Below are 21408 nucleotides of genomic sequence, written 5' to 3' on the forward strand. Positions count from 1 at the left end.
AGATGATCAGGCATTGTGTATAATATGTATGAGGATATGCTGTAATACAGGCATGAGAAAGTGATTTGGGGAAGATCAAGAGTCCAGAAGAGCGTGAGTTTCACGCCTGACTTGGCATGTATGCAAACCACCCTCCTCACTTTAAAGAATACCTCCATATAGCTTAATTTCAAAATGAAACAAATTGAATACCAATAGAATCTGAAATAAATAAAGATTCCATTGATGTATCATCCAATGGCAACAATAAGAATAAATAACAAGTGGAACGCCTCTGGCAGTCTTGCCTGCATTACGCAATTTAATATAGCAGCAGTGCTAACTTTGAAAACTACTATAAAATAATCATTCACAAACACACCATTCATATACCGGTAATGACATAATACCACGTTCATTGACCATAGATGACATTTGAACGGTGACTTAAGACTTGTCAAATACACCCATGTCCACATTTCATTCACTCTATCTATAAACTTTCAAAGTTATGATGGCAATTCAACAATTACCCCAACATTTTTTTTTTTTTAATCTTTTTCCCCTCCACAGGGATTTTATTGGCAATCAAAAATCAATAGGTACAGAGCACAATGAATAATACAATCACTGATATAAACAATGAACTGACAAGTATAACAAAATAATTTTACATGTTGAAGTCAAACAGTAAAAAGATTTTTCAACCGAAACCATCTTTTGTCAAATCTGCGTTGTTTGAAATTAAGTTGGGCAATGTATTTCTCATTTTGATAATAATTGATTATTGAGGATTTAATGATACTGAAAAGAGGAATTGTATTGTTTATTTTACAATCATATACAGTTTTTCTTACTATAATAAAAATACAATTAAGTGCACAATTGTTTTTTCCAATAAATCCGAATATTTTATTTTCATCTGAAAAGTGTAGAGTCTCACTGGTTTTGGTCCTAATCCAGTCCTCTAACTCTTTCCAAATGTGATTAACATGCCTGCACTCCGAGTATAGATGCAAAACCGTTTCAATTTCTTTTCGGCAGAAGGTGCATTTGTTTACTAAAACTAATTTCAATTTGAAAAGCAGATCATTTGTAAATAATATACGTTGCACAACCTTATATTGAAACCAACGCAATGTTACATCAATGGTACACTGAAAACCCAATGAGCAATAGGATTCCCACCTTTTATCGTTCAGATCAAATATGCACTTCCATTTAAGAAAGCTTTTGTTTTCTGTTTTTCGTCGTTTCAATAGAATGGAATAAATATGCGAGCATCCTTTTTTATGTTTAGTAATAAATGATAGCACATCTGGAATTAATGGTTGGGGGATTCTATTGAAAGTGGACCTTTTGTAGGCTTCCTTGATAGCAGCACACAGTGAATGATAAAAAAGAAAATTTGACTGGACATCATAAAGATCCTGAAAATCTTTGAAAGATAAAAAATGCCCTCCTTCATCCAAAATATCATTAATGAAACGTATACCCCTTTCACTCCATTTCTTCATATATATTGGCAAATTGCCTATTTTTATGTTATTATTCCATAAAGGATGTGAAGGTATATTGACATGATTATTATAATAGATATTTAAGAAATTACTATAAGCAAAAAACATTTCACTCCAGAAAGAGTTATAGGTCTGTTTTGATAATTCTCGAAAGTAGTGACTACCCATATATGTCATATACAAAAGAACATCTTGTAGTCTTGGCAAGGATAACGTAAGAAAGCTTAGAATGTAACTATCAATTGATCCGTTTACAATTCTCCTAATCCAAGAAATCTTTAATGATTGACAGTGTGAATATATGTCTATCATTTTAACCCCACCGTTTAAATATGTTTGGGACATTTGAATCCTACAAACTTTGTCCGGTTTTTCCTCCCATATGAATTTGTAAAATAATGAATTTAAATCCTTTAAAACTTCGTCACTAGGATTCGGAAGAGACATAATGAGGTAATTAAGCTTAGAAACCAACAAGGATTTAACCACAGTTACTCTTCCTAACACAGTTAGATATCTTTTTAACCATGATGTCATTTGACTCTTTATTTCTATAATTTTTTCGTTGTAATTATATTGTACCATCTTCTGCAAATCCGTACAAAAATCAACACCTAGATATCTAAAGAATTCATCAAATACCCATGTTAAATTACGATCAATAAGTATCTTGTCTTTTTTGTTTTTATTTAGCCCTATCCAAATCGCTCGTGTCTTATGAATATTTATTTTTAATCCAGATATTGCAGCATATTCATCTAAAATATTTAATGCGATATTCAATTCCGAAGCGGTACCGTTTAACGTGAGTAAAGTATCATCCGCATACTGAATCAATTTCAAATTTTGTTCAGATATCCTTATTCCATTAATACACCTTGTATTTCTAAATAAAATTCCAAGAATCTCTGCACACAAGAGGAAAATATAGGGAGATAATGGGTCCCCCTGGCGACAACCTCTTTCGATTCTAAATCTCGGAGTGAGGTGTCCATTTACCACAATACAAGATTGAATATTTTCATAGAAGACATTAAACCATTGTATAATTGATGGGCCAAAATTAAAGTATTTAAAAACTTTTATAATGAAGCTGTGAGAAATCGAATCGAAAGCCTTTTCGAAATCGATTAAAAGCAATAAACCGGGGATATCGTTCACATCTGTATACAAAAGCAAATCATATAACATTCGAATATTTTCACCAATAAACCAGCCCTCCATGAAACCTTTTTGGTTCTCATGTATTAAAAAAGGAAGCACCTTTTTGAGTCTATTTGCGATACATGCCGAAGCTATTTTGTATGTAACATTCAATAAAGATATAGGTCTCCAATTTCGAAGATAAAGTCTTTCTTTTTTATTTTTTGGAATAAGAGATATCACACCAAGTTTCTGAATCTGTGACATGCTACCTGATTTAAAGGCAAAATTTAAGCATCTAAGCAAAAAAAAGTTAATATCTTTCCAGAAATGTTTGAAAAACTCGACTGTATACCCATCTAGTCCGGGAGATTTACAATTCTTCATATTTGACAATGATTGATATATCTCCTCTATAGTAAGCTCGCCTTCCAAAGATTGAGATAAACAGTCTGTTAACTTGGGTACATCAGCATAATTTAAAGAGGTGTTCAAATCAATATCAATGACCTCGTTCTTTCGATACAATTCTGAATAAAAACGTAAAATCTCGGATTTAAGATTTTCCTGAAGACAAATAGTTTTATTTTCGTTATCAATCAGTCTATTTATTTGTTTGTTCACTGCATTCCTTTTTTCTAAATTTAAGAAGTATTTTGAAGGTTTTTCACCAAATTCCATCCATTTGACTTTTGATCTCATCTTTAGACCATCTATCTTTTCTTTTCTTATCAAATATAACTGAACTTTCTTGTTTTCCAACATCTCAATATATTTATTTGTATCATGTCCATTTAACATACCAATTTCTAGAGCTACAATTTCTTTTTCTAAATCATTTTCTAAATCACGCATTCTTTTCTTTTTATTCACAGAATATGAAATCGTCTCACCCCTTATTAAAGTTAATAAGGTGTCAAAAAATAATTGGTCATTAACCATAAATTTACAATGCTCATAGTTATCGTGCGGGAAGTTTATATCACCGTCACGTTTTACAATATAAGTTTCAACAGTTTCTGCAATTAGCTGTCTTATTCTACATGTATAATCACCGTCTTTCAATAAGGAGTTGTTAAATTTCCAATAACCGGGACCGATTTTGTCACGATTCAAACATAATGTTAGGTTTACCCATGAGTGATCTGATCTGTAACCAGGTACTACCTCTGTACTGTCAATTACTGAAATTAATTCTTTTGATATCAAAAAGAAATCTAATCTGGCAGCCTTGTAAGGTGTAGGCTGACGCCATGTAAATACTGTATCACTGCCATGCAATTCCCTCCATGGGTCAATCAATTCTAAGTTAATCTTCATCTCGTCAACCCTTTGTTTCGCTTTGGGATTATTTAGTCGGATATAATTGTGTGTATCTTTTTCAAAATCCTGAACCAAATTCCAGTCACCACATATGATTGTAAACGGGTTGTTGAAATCCAATATTAAGTTCTCAATGTGTGCATAAAAGCCGACATTATCCGTGTTAGGACCATACAGTGAAATCAAAGTAATACTGTAATCATATAACATCATATCTATAGCAACAAAATTTCCATCATTACATTTTTCAGTTCTTATTACTTTCACTGGTACATCATCACGAAATAAAATCACAACGCCTCTTGCGTTTGATGTTTTGTTACTAAAAAAACAACAGCATATATGATAATTCTTTAATTTCAATAATTCAAAAACATCTCTTCTCTTCACTGAATTGCCTAAACCTCGGCAGTTCATTGAAACAATCTTTATACTACTCTTCATAAAACTGTTTTTTCTTTATATTATAAAAACCAACAAATCCTGTGGAGTTTATCCTTTCTTTAAAAACAGAACACGACGTTATTACTAAAATAATAAACAAGCTACAAATACAAAAGTGGTTTCCACTTCTCCTGAACAATGACAAAATACATATATAATAATTCAAGATAAGATAAGGTGGTCTGTTCAGTCGTGGTTTTAGCCTAGACTTATAGGCTCGAGGCAAATAACCAACAAATACAAATGAGACAAAACACATAGTGATCCTGGTGTAATTACACACAGTGTTCACAATTAAAAACATTCAGATAGAGGACTGATCTTTACTCCAAAAAAGAGAGCAGGAGGATTTATACTTTCTCTCTTTTTAAAAAGGTATGTAATAGCCATACTAATATCATAAGTATTAAAATAAAAACATTAACCGTCTTCTTGGTCATGAAAATATTCTGTTGATGTGTCGATGATGATCATAATCTGTCTTTACATTTATCTCACTCCATTTGGTTTCCTCGATTATTTTTTTGACACATTTTACCTTTTGGAATGATTCTATTGTAAGTCTGTCACGCGGAGTGTTTTTAACGGTCCTGGACTATCTTTAGCACCTTCCTTGTACTTAATTACTCTGGGAATGGAGTTAGGTATGAACGCAAACTTTCCTTCTTCTCTTAGCTTCTTCACTCTTATCATCAGCTTTTTGTGCTCCTCGCGTGTCTCCGGATGTACATCATCGCTAATTCCTATTTTCTTATCTTGTATGCGGACGTCCTTCAGCGCAGCACTCCTTTTCAGAATCTTTTCTCGGTCGTTGAATCTCAGTAGCTTCACGTGAATGGGACGGGGGCGTGCTGTTGCCATGGTTGCATCTCTTTGTCTAGATCTTCCACCCGGCGTTCTATGTGCTCTTTCGACCTCTACGTTGGAAACATTCATATGCGTATCGAAGAATTCCTTGACGAAATGCGAGCAGTCATGCGCGTCACCTTCGACTCCCTCCGGAATTCCATGGAGTACGACGTTATTCCTCTTGCTCCTATTCACGAGATCAACAACATTCCGCTTTAACTCATTTGCATATTTCACATCCGCTTTCATTTCCTTCATTTCTTCAACTTGCCGTTTCAAATCCATAACTTCTGTTTCAATGAACTCAAAACCCTGCTCTAAATCTATGATCCTTGTATCCAATGCTTCTACTTTCCTTTCAATGCTGATAACTTTCTCAGAAATAATATCAACTTTCTTATATAAATTTTCCAGGCCGGATACTTTGTTCAAAATTTCTCGTAAGAGTTGGTCAGTAGAGTTTGGATTCGAATCACGTACCTCTGCCATGTCCGTGTTGGGATCAGAGCTGGGTGTGGCGCCTCTCTCACGAACTGTCGTCTTAAAAATCCTGTTTTCTCCTCTTTGTTCTTCCTCTTGAGAAGGAGATCTCAGTCGTTTCATAGAAAACATCGTAATTAATATCAAATCAGTACCTTGTTGACCGAAGATGTGTATTCCAGGCTAAAATACGGATTTTTTTCTCCTGCTCTCCTTTCTGTGTCTCTTTAGCTTGACATCAAGGGCGCCCTCTCTTGACATCAAGGGCGCCCTCAACATGGTCTAAGTTTATTGACCTTAACTGACATTTGACCTTGGTTTTGTGACCTGAAACTCACAGGGGATGTTTAGTGATACTTGATTACTCTTATGTACAAGTTTTATGAACTAGATCCATAAACCTTCAGAGTTAGGATGGTAATTTAACAAAGACCCCCAACACAGCCAAAGTTCATTGACCTTAAATGACCACCGACCATGGTCATGTGACCTGAAACTCAGGAAGGATGTTCACTAATACTTGATTAACCTTATGTCCAAGTTTCATGAACTAGATCCATAAATTTTCAAAGTTATGATAGTAATTCAACAAATACCCCCAACTTGACCAAAGTTCATTGACCCTAAATGACCTTTGACCTTGGTCATGTGACCTGAAACTCGAGCAGGATGTTCACTAATACTTGATTAACCTTATGCCCAAGTTTCATGAACTAGGTCCATATACTTTCTAAGTTATGATGTCATTTCAAAAACTTAACCTTCGGTTAAGATTTTGAAAATAATTCTCCCAACATGGTCTAAGTTCATTGACCCTAAATGACCTTTGACCTTAGTCATGTGACCTGAAACTCAAGCAGGATGTTCAGTAATACTTGATTAACCTTATGTCCAAGTTTCATGAACTAGGTCCATATACTTTCTAAGTTATGATGTCATTTCAAAAACTTAACCTTAGGTTAAGATTTGATGTTGACGCCGCCGCCATCATCGTCGCCATCGGAAAAGCGGCGCCTATAGTCTCGCTCTGCTATGCAGGCGAGACAAAAATACATCCGTCCTACCTTTGGTTCTGCGGAGGTCCACTGTTTTGCTGTTTCGTAGGCTTCTTGGGTCTTGCGTAGCTTGCTGAGGGCTTGGGTTTTGCGCATTAATAATTTACCTAGGCTACTTCTGGTTGGAGACATGGATAATAACTTGTTGATGTCATCTAGGGCTTTTTCATTTTTATCCTGTGGAATGAAAATTTCATTGAAGGTCAAAGGTCACAGTCAACTCCATTCAGAAAGATGATGAAATTGGTGGTGTGCACAAAGATTTAAATGTAAAATCATGCTTAATAGCTACCAATGCTATTTGACATGTTACCTCTCAGCATGGTCTGACTAATGTAGTGACATGTTATAAATGTACATGTACATCATACAACTACTAGTTTGAATGAGAGTTTAATTTTAAGTCACATTTTATCTTTGTCAAACACCACCTGGATAAGATTTTGATAAAAAGGATTGGGAAATGTACTTGAAGTTGTCTTGTTAGCAATTTGAATATCCATTTTGTTATCAAACTCTCCCTGGATAACAAAGTAGTTTGCCATTGTACTGTTCAAGCAAATATGTGGCTATTAGATATGAAGGAATTTTTATACATGTATCTAATGATGTTTACCTTAACCTCTCATCCTTGTTCTTTATCATTTCATGGTGACAGAAACAAGTATACAGTCCTTCACACAAGACTGAATTAATACAAGAACACATCCTTGATTGGGTAAGATAAAAGAGATTATGACAAAAAATGTGGATTGTTTATATCTTTACAGATAAAGTAGGCCAACACCTGTTAATGAAAATATGATGCACATGAATCTAGATCTACTCCTACGATACATGAATTTTGAGAAAAACAAAGTTCATGTGCTATCCATGCACATGTAAAATGTACAGTGCATTCGTACAGTCTCAAAGTCATAAATTGGGAGTGAAATACATTTGATATAGAACAACCCTTTCTGCATTGTATTTCTTCTGAAATCTACAGGTATCAAGATTTTATTGCTTGGGGATATACAATTTTACTCTCATTTCCTGTTATGCTGCAATTTTCATTCAAAACAATTTCACAAAAATTTAAAACAAGTCAAAAAGGTTCCATCACATTCACTACTCACAGCCTCTCCATCTGTATTATAAAATTTGCTGTATAGCAGTCTTGGCTTTATTCAATATTTTTTTCTTTCAAAATTACCATCCTGGAACAGGGGACTCAGATTTCAACTCAATCATAATACTGTGTGGTAGTGGTACTTCTCATAGTAAAAGAAATGACCTTAGGTAATATTTCTTTACATTATGCTGGTCCTACACATTCACAACACAAATAGCCTACTGTACATGTAATTCAATGACTAACTTCAACATGGTTTTCAAGTTTGACCAATATATGTGTAAAAAAGAGAATAATTTCAAATTGGATAAATGGGAGGCAATGATAGTATAATTTGCTATGAGGATTGATGAGAAAATTTCAGTCACAATTTACATGAAATAATTTCAACCCTTTAATATTTAACAGGGGGGGGGTCAAATTGACCCCCCAGTTAAATATTAATAGGTTGACCAATTTTGTCACTACGCAGACGCACACATTTTTTTTTGACTGCGCCACTCACTGACTCATTACTGTCAGGTCGTGCGCATCTTTTGAGACCAAATATGCGACGCCTGGTTACGAGGTTCCGAAATTACATAACATTTTGTAAGTGCATGTCAGACCCCAAATTGCCCCAAAACATGATTTTGTGTACTATTAGTCAATGCCAGTTGTGTTTTCAAGAAAGGAAAAAAAATAAATGTATGCTTATTTTTATTTTTGCTTATTTTTAAATGGATTTACTTTATGTTATTTATGATTGCAAAAGTGTCCCTGACAAAGTTCATTTAAAAAAAACAATAAAAACAAAATTTTCAAAAAAACAAAGAAATACATATAAGAATTTAAAAAACAATCAAATACACGGGAAATTAATTTTGGCAATTTTTTGTTGATATTTGATAGAATGAAAAATTTGATATTTTCACTCAAAATTATCACTCTAATAGCTATAAAACTTGAATTAAAGGCAATAACATACACAAAACACATTTAGAGCAAATTTCATACATTTATTTGCATAATCAATAAAAAAATATAAACAATTTATTGAAAATGCTACTATAGTTTTGTAGTTTACATCAGGCTCTACACACGTGCAATTTTTTGCAGTCATTGATCAATCTGCAGCTGAGATCAGAAGGCGGATCAAATTGACCCCCCCCCCCCATATCCTGGTGTGAAATAGCTTTAGGGTTACCGGTATTTTTTAAAGTGAGTTGATTTCATCAATGATGGAATAAAAAACATGCTTCATACATGTACATGAAGACCAAATTTCTTTCACCTGGCTTCAAAATTCTGCAAAAGATGTTGCAAAATATGACGTCAAAATTTTAATTAGAAAGTTGATACCAGTTTTAACAAAGGATCGTATAAAATAATATTAAAGTGCAATCAGTTGTACAAATCAGAATCGCTATAACCTGTATGTTACGGCCCCAGGTTGTTGTATGATCATGACATGTGTTTATTACATACTGTACAGTATGTAAAATGGTCTACTGCAATAAAGGCCCATAGACATGTTTACTAGTGTTCACACTGAACCATGACCTGTAACAGTAAATTACTTAAAGGGGAATCCAACCCAAATAAAAACTTGTTTTTATAAGACAAAGAAAAATCAGACAAGTCGATAGGTGAAAGTTTGAACGATATTGGACAAACAACCAGAAAGTTATGAATTTTTAAAAGTTGTAAATATTGGTAATCACTATACCCATGGAGACTTCAAATTGGCCGCATATGGGATGTCATAGTGATGTAAGGCAAGGACTACTCTTCCATGTACTCCAATACATATTATGGCTAAATGTAATTTTTTCCAAAGGTTTTATTTCAAGTTTTATTTTTCTTTCATGAGGACATAAAACAATATACTACCTGGATTATATTAAGATTACTGCCCCAGGGGAATGGGTACTTAGGAGAAAACCACAAATCCCTGATAATAAAGTACATGGCCTATGGGAAAGTTGTCCTTGCCCCTTGTCATAATTTACTTACCCAGTTGCCAATTTGAAATCTACATACTATTAGTGATCTCAATTTTAAAGCAGCTATAACTTTCTTATTGCTTGTCCGATTTCTTTCAAACTTTCACCATTCTGTTTAAATCATTTTTCTCCTTCCTAACACAACATTTTATGGCCAAGGCTGGATTTCCCTTTGAGGTCATTCGCTTAGTGTGAACACTAACATGTCTCTACATGTAGGCTTTGTGCTGAGGTTAATTGCAACAAGGCTTAAATAGTTTTTTTTTAAATCCACTCAAAAAATTGTCATCAATCACTAATCAGTGTTACCTACATGTACCAAGTATAAACCAAATGATCTGAATCTAAAATGTAGCAAAATATGTGTCATACAGGAGAGGAAAAATAAGCAGGTATTTGTTGACATTAGCTTTTTCCTTGAAAGGAAGGTCTAGAGGGTGGGAGGATATCATAGTCCAATCATAACATTAGCTGGGATTAAATGTTTACACAATGAAAAGGAAGTGCAGTTCCTGCAATTCATGGTGGTTTACTCTGAATCTGAATTACAACAGCCACTGTAATACATTATTTCCAATGTTTTCATCTGTTTTCTCTGCGAGTAGATTATGAAATGTTGTACGGATAATCTCCTACATGTATCTACATGTACCATGCCATTGTAGTAATGATACATGAATAATTCAGAATCTCATGCTTTTCCCTTAGGCTGGTACATGGAATATACACAGTCTAGTACTAATGAAGGAAAAATGAAATTTTGATTATCTTTTGTTACAAAATGACACTTAAATGTAAGTATTGGAGCAAAGGGAGTTGCCCCAACCCTTCATCACATATGCCACCTATATATAAAGCTAATTACTACCACAAAGGTAGAGGGAAATTAATAATGTTTTTATTGTTAGTGTGATTTTGTTCAAAATTTCAAAACCATTTGGCTATCATAGCTAAATTACAGTTCTGGTATAAAAATCAAATTTTGACAGGAGTGGTTGGAAGCAATTGTTAAGTTTTCTCATTCCAGAATGCTTATTTCGAATAACAAAGTTAAATTAAAATAGATAAGGCAAAATTAAATTAAATTCAGTTCATTACCAATACCACATGCTTTTCCTGGTGTAGCTAACACAGGAAACAACATGTGGGACCACTACAGACAGGCATTTTTCAGCAATTATTCTGATATTTAAACGCATTTTCCTGAAAAATTGTTTGGTATATCATTCATTTATAGTCTTTACAATTCTGTGCGAGTTTTGTTCAATTCTAGGAACATTTTATTTTCTGTTGTTATCAGTACTGTACAAAAGTTATCTTAAAAATTAATCCTTTTTCAAATAAAAACAATTTTCTGTTTGTCTTGGATTTTTACCACACACGTTCTGTATATGGCCCTTCGTAAAATTTCAATTCTTTCTTTGTTCTCTTCTCTTTTCTATTTCCAGGCTTACCTCGAAGTGTTGCATTGCAACCTTTCAAGAAAAACAGGGAAGGTGCCAACACCGCAATGATGCACTTCGAGATGAGCCCTTTTTCCAAGGGTGACATTCATTGAGAAACTTACCAACTTGAGGAAGCAGGTGGCACGTTTATTGAGGCAGGAGAGGTGGAGATCTCGAGGGTGATGGTGAGGGTTGGTTGAATTGTGGTTGTTCTGCTGCGTGTGGCTGTTATTACTGTGTCTGGGACTGCTACTTGTTAGATGTTGCTGCTGTTGTGGGGTCTGCTGTTTGGTGTTGCTGCTGCGGCTGTTGCTGTTGTCCCCCCATGAGGAAGTTGTGGCTAGCTGCTGCAGAGCTTGGGTGAAAAGCTCTGCAGCCTGCTGGTACTGCTGCCGTGAAAATAAATCATTGGCCCGGTCATGGAGCTGTTTGTGCCTAGTGTCCATGGTATGCCACCGGACCTAGAAAGATAGAAAATAGACCAGATAAGCATTTTTTTCAACTTCACCGAGCATCCATGAACTTGAAAGCTGCAAATGTTTAATCTTCAAACTTTAATACATGTACTTGATACTTTAGCCTTGGCTCTTGTTTTTTTTTTCTAGATTACATTTTTTTATACACAAAATATGAAGAGTCAAATCCAAATGCTTGAGTGCCCGATCAAGGTACTAGCCGTGTTAAAGCCGGGGTAATACATTTTATCATGTTAAGCAGGGCTCGCTGAGAGAACAGTTTTCAGAGCTGAAGTGGCTACCCTGGGTAAAATATAACTGATGTTCATTAACAAATATTTACAAGCTGAATCATTAATGTAAAGGATTTCTTTACTTTTCACTGAAAGAATACCATTTTGATGCATTGTAGATAGGTATAGCATCTAATGGGAATCTGCTTGACTTGCTGCAATCGCAAGTGGTCATACATGTACTTATGATTATGCAACGTTTTTTAATCTGCAGTGAAATGTGAAGAAATGGGTAGGCCTACAGATTTTGAATAATTGATTTTGAGACTGATAGAACCATGGAAACACAGTGAACTAGCTGTTTATCATTAGGGCTACAGTCAGTACTACAGTACTCATACAGTGTACCCAATTGAGTGTACATGCCTGGTAAGTTCATATTTTGCATCAATTATTTACCTCATACCTCATACCTTGAAATTACATGTAGGCATAAAGCTATAACTTTTTGCCTTTGGGTGTCTACAGATCAGCAATAATCACTTAGAATTAAAGCATCTTGTTGCTGAAGAATTGCATGGACAATTAAATAGCTCATCAGGATTAAACTTGTCCTTCTTCTGTGACAAAAATTTGTCTAGGTTCAATAACAGACTTTCTGCATACAGTATTTATAGATATTCAGTTGTAAATGAACGGTCCAGATTCTAAGGACTCAACTCCAGTTGAGTCCTTAGACCATTGTCTGAGCCGAGGTAAACAGTTAAGTCCTAACTATTTCACTGACGACACTTTCTTGGTTAGTTATGGAGATCTAATATTATCTTCCGACAATCAGTAGAGGTGCTGGTCTGAAAATGAGGTTCATTCCTGTTTACAGGGATTGTCTTGTTTTTGGTTACTCCTGTCCACACACAAAACCTAGGAAAGTTCTTTCACTTGTCAATCATGTGTGTTAGTCAACAAAAACATGTTGGGTTTCATAACAAGAGTACAGGAAGGTAGCAAGTGATAAAAAACAGAGGTGAACTGGGGGGAATTGAGGTCACAGAGTCTTATTTTTAGCACTCGCAATTTCTGTAATTGCTATCTATGTGCCACAGAGAGAAGTACCAAAAAAAAACGTTCTCAGTCATTAACAAGGACAATCTAAATTTATCAAGATGTGGATGTGAAAACTATGACTGAGGAGACCTTGTTTTCTGGGACTATCACCATTTTTGGAGTAGCAGGCAGCACCGACTGACAGTCAATGTGTGAACCTAGTTCAGCCAGTTGAGTAACTTCTAGTCCAACCACGACAAGTCTACATCTGAATTCATCCTTTAAATGATGCATGCACTAATGACTAACGTTAGATGTTCATGAATAAGGGTCCGGGTTTATCCCAAGTTGAAGACGTCTTCATCACGTTCATCATCTCATGTAGGCTTTTGTAGCCTTAGACAAGGCCCTGTGTCTGGTATGACGTGTACACAGTGTATTTCATTTTTAGAAACTGAGCGACTGGTAATCAGCAAACGTATCGTTCGCATTCATGAACCCTGACCCCGTACCATAATTTAGCAGCAATCATAGATCTAGTAGGATGGGGGATCGGGTGTCCGGACACTTTATATTTTTGAAGCCTTCTTTTTTGTCTTAAGATTACACTAAAAATATGAATTCAATAGTTGTAATCATCTTCTATTTTGTTCTCTATAATATTTTCTAAAATTTTGTACTAAAATTTGATGAAACTTCAATTGTAATTTTTTCCAAATGACTCTCTAAAATTGATCGTCCGGACACACAACCTGTCCGGACACACAACAACTGGGTATACTAGTTACATGTCCCATAAGGCATTACATCATCAGGCATAGAAAAACATGTAGATCTATCGTTAGGCCAATAAATAGGTCTATTTCTGTCAGGGATATGCTCCGCTGAGACTTTGTCTGGCTCCGCAGCATCCCCTCGGTCAATAGACCGATGATAGCCATTCGGTTCGTACTGGTGGAGCTCCACGGACGCCTTATCTCGACTCTACAACGTCTATGGAGAAAAGGGTGCAATTTCGCACCCTCCTTGATTACTCCTAAATCCGCCTCAACTTGAATTGTTTATTTTTTCCTTTATGATGCGGGTTATTTCCATTGTGTTTGCTCATTCTCATTTCCATGATGTAGGTACAGGCTTTCTATCCAAAGGTATTGGAATAATTATTACGAGCACCAAAAAATACTCTAAATTCTAACTATCGATTTGATCAGTTAATTAAGATAGAAAAAACAGCTTCATCTTGCCCTTCCCCCACTTTTTTTTAATTCATAGTTGACGTGTAATAAAAAAGGAATGTATCTATTATTTTTTTGTTAATATAAATCAAGAGCCGGTTTGAGATTACTTTTAATCATTGAAAATTGTTGGATTGGTGTTGAAGTGATGAATGATTTAAAAAACTGCGGTAACAAAATGAATACCTGACGAATAAAATACATAAATTTGCTTTTTCACATGCAGCCTTTCATATTTTCCTTTTCAGTCTCATACAGTCAGACTTGTTGATTTTGTTTACTCCATTCAAACCCTATTTTAACCTCAACAAAAAACATTTTAAGCATAATTTTCAAAATTCTCACTTCAAATAAGTAGACCTATTAAATAAAAATTCAGAATATAGAAATAATATTATGTCGAAATTACTTAGTTACTTTTATTTTTGGACAAGTGTCTCTTTCATTGAAAGGTGTCCTTAAAAGGGCACCATGTTCTAGAATACTGAAAATAATTAAAATTCAATTTTATCCAATTATGGTTGTGGATCTTTAAAATTGTTTCTCCCTTTACCTTGTAAAGTAAGCTCCATAGAATAAATCAATTCTACAAATTGTAATAAATGAAAAATTATTTGGTCGCTATTTATTGAAATATATGATTTTATGAAAAGTCATCATTACGTAGTAAAAGGTTCAGGTGATGATGAAGACTAAATATTTTGCCAATACTATCGATATCAAACAATGTCACAGACTTGGGACACAAAATTGCCTTTGTGAAACGGAAAACACTGATTTGTCGCCAATCTTCCTATCTCGTAAGAATGGTCCTTGGAAGTTCCTATGTATCGCTCATCTAGTCAATGAAACAGGCCACAGATCTCTTCTTCGAGTCGACCACTACTAGATACATGTAGATCTAATGTTAGACTGGAAGATCTACATAATTTTTCAGCCACTAGCTGTCACTAGATTTAATTGACAAAGATTAACAATATCATCTATGTCCCGATGCCTTGACAATAGACCTTATTGCAAATAGCGTTCGTCGCATGAGGGCGTATGTCACCGCAAAGGATCACGGGAATAAAAGGGAGCAAATGCGGAATCGGCTTTCGGGAAGCGATACAACGCCATATGTTTTGTGTAGTGTCACTCAAAATCCAGACTTTTTTAAAAGTCTGATTTCTTCATATTGAAATTATTTTGGATACTTGAATGTGAATTTATAGAACAATATTTGTATCATGATTGCACAGTGAAAGTATAAACTCAATGCTCACATTATTTTCAAAGTTTTCTGGGGCTAAATTTGGGAAGACTTTGTAGGAAAAGTGAGCATGGTGATTGCGGGACAATGCCGATCGACTTTTATAGAAAAGAGCACGTCGCCGATCTGAAGAGAGCCTGAGGTTATTTTTCCATTACAGAATGAGAATCATAATGTAGACCATAATATATATTTTATTTCCCTAACTAGTAAATTTAGCTATTTTTTTTATTTTGGGGGGGAAATGTAGTCCTTGGCAAATCAGGCTTTTGAGTTTGATCATTACAAGATCTATAATGGGGGGGGGGTGAGACTCCGGGGATCGAGCGCCCAGAGAGACCAAATATAAAGTATATTAAAAATAAGCTAGTGTATATATACATGGTCTCCCTCTAACCTCTCTGTAATTTTATTTTGTCTTGAAGCAGCTGATGTTTAATTCATATAAATGATATATATTCCATTGTTTCAATACAACAAATATTATTTCAAAATTTGCATCTTCAATTAATTTCATCGCATTCACTCACTATATAATTCTCTCACAGATCACCTTCCTCATTTCATTTTTTTAAACTTATTTTTCTCTCATTATACTTTAATCTTTTCTCACATTTTTTCTATTTAATTCATTATTTTGTCTTAATTGCAGTATTATAAAATCTTGGGACCAGGCCACTAACACTTGTTCACTGCAACCACCCTGCCTGTGGGGAATCTACAGGTTGGACTATGGCATGCCAATGCTGTACAGAGCACACACTTTAAAAAATGATTAAAATATCACTTTTGTGACCAAAATTACTAATTTCCATACAGTTGCTATTTATTTTTAATTAGTAACTTGAGAATGAATTTTGTATTCACTAGAGCGCTCAAAACCTTGAATTTTTGGGCATATTTTTGTGGAAAATAATATGGCAAGAAAATTTTCATTTTTTTATCTCTATTTTTAATTAAGAAAAAAATAATTAAAAGAATCAAATTTACTTAAGGGCCAAGTTCTATGACGAATAGGTGTAATGGAAACTGTCAGTGTAAAAAAATCAAGCATTTGTCCCAAGGAAAAAGAGAAAATAAGCCAAACATTGCCATCCTTATTTTGCCACACATGGAGATATAACTGAGAACAAGGTTATATCATAACCTTGTTCATTGAATGAGTGGCCACTAATAGAACTTCAGAATGTCCCACCATAATCCTGAATTACATGTAATGGAGAGAAAAAAGAAAACACAGCTAGGTTAATATCTGAATAAAATCATGATTGAGATAATTATTCATGAAACATGTATTCTTGACAATCGATTGATATATTACTAAAATGACTAGAATAAAGTAATCAAATCTACTGCAGAGTTTGTTTTAATGATCATCAATTTATTATTTTCCTTGGAATTCCGGGACTTTCCTCCACCTCCCCACTGTCCCTGGGCCGAGAGTGCCCGCAGTCCTGCATAACGTTACAAGCGCACTTTGCACAATCACAGCTGCACAGCTCAGAATACGCACAGTGCGCGAAAATGACACAAAATTGCACTTGTCTTCATAAATTTGTGGTTAATTCTTGCAGCTATAGACAGCACATCTATCTCTGCCACCCGTAATTAAGAAGAAAAGTGATTGTTAGACTTAGACTCTGGAACAAATATGAAATATTACTGGAAGTTAGCAAAATGTTGGCTGCGGGCGTCCATCATATTTTGAAACACTATGGAAATCGTACACGTTATTGTTGGCTGCTTGCATTCGCATGGTCGCATCCGGACAATAGCGGCGCTATCGCTCCCTTTTTGATCCCATGATCCTTTGCGTGAATCTATTTGCGATAAAGGTATAGTCTCTATGCCAGCTACATAGGATGGGGGGTCGGGTGTCCAGACACTTTATATTTTTGAAGCCTTCTTTTTGGTCTTTGGTTTACACTAAGAATATGAATTCAATCTTTGTAGTCATCTTCTATTTTGTTCTTTAGAATATTTCCTAACATTTTGTACTAAAAATTGCTGAAACTTCGCTTGTAATTTTTCCAAACGACTTTCTAAAATTGATCCTCCGGACACACAACAACTGGGTATACATCTCATGCCCCCCCAAAAAGGAGTTAATATTCATATCAAAATGTAACCCAGGGAGCACGGGCGGGAGCCCAGGGGCTTACCGTGTATTTGACCATACTCACGGGACAAGGGTGATTTATGGTCTAAATATTTATAAACGAAAAGTTCTCTCCTTCTACCAGTCTCGATCGGCCATTTTGTTACGATTCATAACAAAAATGGCCGATCGAGACGGGGGTAGGAGAGAACTTTTCGTTTTTTGAGGTTCCAGTCTGTGCCCAGATGTCAGGAAACTGCCACTCGTTAGACCTTCATCAGTAGAGGCGCACGGTCAATATTAGAGACTGTCTCCAATGTGGGAGATTATCTCCAATATCAGAGACTTTTGTAAAGAATTTGGGTATCCAATTTCAGAGACAGTCTCCAGTTTTGGATACCAATTTCCTTTGTTTACATTTGCTGCAAAAGGATTACCTTGGCGGCAAATAAAAATGTGATAAGCAGATTCCTCATGAAAAATTACCCCTTTTCACCGTCTACTTTAAAAATTCACCATCTACTTTTGTTTTGATAAGGATTTTTGTTGTCAATCACACACAAAACGAATGGGCTTCTGACCTCAGTGAGACAAAATTTTGGGTGGAAAAAATCATGCTTTTGTTGGTGTTGTTTCTTTTGTCCTTTTGCAAATTAAGCAAGTCTCCAATGTGGGAGATTGTCTCCCCTATTGGAGAGAGTCTCCCATATTGGCCGTGCGCCTCTACTGTTCATCCATATAATCGTGGTAAGTGCATAATTTCTGTTTTCACAATTCATTTGGAGAAATATTTAGACCATAAATCACCCTTGTCCCGTGAGTATGGTCAAATACGCGGAAAGCCCCTGGGCTCCCGCCCACTGCGCGGGCGGGAGCTCCCTGGGTTAATCAAAATGGTACGCACCTTAAACAGTTAAAAGTAAAAACCAAGATAACAATGGCGAGCAGCGACCATTCATTTTAATTTCATGCACACTTCTCTCTGTCACTCTGACCAAGTTCAGCATGTTTCATGTCCGGGGTTTCATGTTATTGATGAATAGTGTAGCTCACCGACTAGTAGACAGTCATGACAGTAAACTTGCTGTTTGTGGAAATTGTGCTGTGCGTCGCAATCAATGAAACATTACGAAACAAAAAAGACCTCGACAATAAAACATTTTCAAACTTAGCATTAAAAACCCAATATTCTACAGGCATAGCCCCTTTCCACATCTTCAGTTGTATTTATGTTAGGAAAAATATCAGGGAAAATATGATGGGTTTTTAACTCACCTAAAATTGCACAAACCTTGTCAAGTATCTCCCTCATCCTCCGCCATTATGCCAACAACACGATTGTAACTAGCGCGCGCGCCTAGTCTAGCTAGCGATCGAGAATATAGCAGCGCTAGCGCAGCATGCATAGCAGCAGTGCTCGGGTATGATCAGCTGACTAGCTAGCTGACCGTCACGGCGCGCCCGTATATATTCATCTTTATTGTGATATGCCTTGAACGTGGAATACAGAATACTGTAACTCATATAGTATGGCTACAAAATTTAACAAAAATTGATAGGGCTCAATTTGATCGAATATGGCAGACCTTTTTTCATGCATTGAAAATTAAAAAAATAATCTTCTTTCTCAAATTTGGATGTATGCAGTTACTGGCCCTCACTGGCGGCCCTGGCGGCCGGGGATGAGGTGGTGCACCTGTCACTGCATGAGCAATGCTGTCCAATATCCCCATATCCAAAGTAAAAGTGAATTTATATGTGAAATATAGGCCTACAGTGACAAGATATTGAAATATCAGTATCTTGTCACTGTGAGCTTTGTATCCCTGACAAAGACGTGAGGTTTGTGTCGAAATATATATATATATATAATATAAATGTGTGAAGTTATACATGTACAACAGCTTTGGCAACTAAGTTGTTTAAATATTTTGTGAAAGAAATGGATGAAGAGAACAATTATATATATATATAATATATATATATATAAAATGTATATATATATATATATATATATATATATAGATGCATATATATATATATATATATCTCCCAGGACCAAAATCCAGTTGAAACCATGCATTAGAGCAAAACCAATTTGAAACCAGTTGCCAATTGGTTCCAGTTAAAATCAATTGGGCAACTGGAACCATGCAGTTGGCAATTCGTTTCAATTGGTTCCAGTTGAATCCAACTAGGCAACTGCCTCTCAGTTGGTTCAAGTTGTTCCAATTTTCCTATCAAAACCAGCTGAATCCAATTGGAGGCAACTGGTTTCAATCCAGTAGAAACCAATTGGAGGCAACTGGTTCCAGTTGAAACCAATTGGTTTCAACAGGAACCAGTTGGAACTTTCAGTTGGAATGAACTTAATTAATTACAAATTAATTAGCATTTGTACTAACTATTGCTTATGCCAACACAGAAGCATTGTTATATGTCTATTAATACCAATGTAAAGGTCATTAGACTCTCGTACATATATACATGTATTTATATGGAGGAGCTTCGAATATATGTATTTGTATTTGATGTAATTTGGTAACAGTTAGTGGTGTACTAATTATCTTTTAATCTGTTAAAATCCTAATCTATAATAATTTTAAACATGGTTTTCACTGCTAACTATTCTAAACATTTATCTTAAACAAATGAGGCACTAATTGAGAATGAATAGATACATTGTGGCGCAGATAATCTACTATAGATTGAAGAGCGCCAACTTAACTCCAACACCAACCAACCATTGTAAATGATGATGAACATTAATCTGTACACATTGGCAGATAATATGCAAATCAACTGGTTTCAATTGGATCCAGTTGGGTAACTGGAAAAATTTCCAATTGGAAACCAATTGGAAGTCATTTCCAGTTACCCAACTGGATCCAGTTAGGATTTCCAGTTACCCTACTACTGGTTCCAGTTAGGATTCCCAGTTTATCCAACTGGTTCCCATTAGAAGTCAGCAGTAGTACCCAACTTTCCAGTTAGAAGTCATTTCCAGTTACCAGGGGAGCGTTTCATGAAAGGACTTGTCGGACGTTTTATCCGACAAGTCCTGTTTTATCCGACAGTTGCTATAGTAACAGTGCTTCTCAACCAATCAGAATCCAGGAAAGTTGTCAGATCTGACAACTTGTCGGACAAAAATATTGATGAAACGCCCCCGTGGTTTCTGTTTCTGTTTCTGTCTGTGGTAACTCCCGTAGGAACTCGGCAGGACAGCATTGTTTGCTGGTAAACGCCAAGCTGGTATATAACCAATTACCTTGGAAACATTTTACGTCTAGGTTAATCAGTCATAGTGGCTGACGTAATAGACGACAGATATCACTCTTGGGCCTTTTTATCAAAGTGGAGACAATGGCAGAGTTAGGATTCGAACTCACAATCTTGCGATTATGATTCCAATGCTCTAACCACTGGACCACACGACCCGTGTTTCCAGTTAGGATTTCCAGTTACTCAATATATATAATATATATATATATATGGAAAAACAGAAAACATTCAGGGAAAATACTATTGGGGCATAATCACAATTATAAATATTGTCCCTTAAAAGACGTTTAGCTGGCTTCATCCAAGGGGGGGGGGGCGAAGTAGGCGTAGAAGGCGTGCATGTCTCGACCTCCCGGGACATTGCGAAAAAGGGGAAGAAATTCACCAAAAACAGAATTAAGATAAGAGGACGAAGGAAAGTAAGTGAAACCAGGAAAGTGGAATGACTGGATAATAATAATAATTATTA

At 35.5% G+C, this 21408-nt stretch overlaps 1 protein-coding gene across 2 annotated transcripts in view; it reads right to left on the bottom strand.

Annotated features, from left to right (window-relative positions):
- Positions 1–19366, bottom strand: part of LOC129270459 (probable helicase with zinc finger domain) — a 45786-nt gene extending 26420 nt beyond the window's left edge. The window contains exons 1-4 of one of the 2 annotated variants that reach the window (XM_064105768.1): positions 18930–19019; positions 11715–11798; positions 11460–11681; positions 6803–6970 (exon numbers count right to left, since the gene is read on the bottom strand). In XM_064105768.1, the coding sequence (XP_063961838.1) occupies positions 6803–6970; positions 11460–11681; positions 11715–11783 (459 nt within the window). In that variant the 5' untranslated portion in view covers positions 11784–11798; positions 18930–19019. Of the gene's footprint in view, positions 1–6802; positions 6971–11459; positions 11799–18929 lie in introns of both variants that reach the window. The other variant, XM_064105767.1, reaches the window with a different exon arrangement.
- Positions 19367–21408: the final 2042 nt, after the last annotated feature.

Source organism: Lytechinus pictus, chromosome 10 (assembly GCF_037042905.1).
Source record: "Lytechinus pictus isolate F3 Inbred chromosome 10, Lp3.0, whole genome shotgun sequence".
NCBI lineage: Eukaryota > Metazoa > Echinodermata > Echinoidea > Temnopleuroida > Toxopneustidae > Lytechinus > Lytechinus pictus.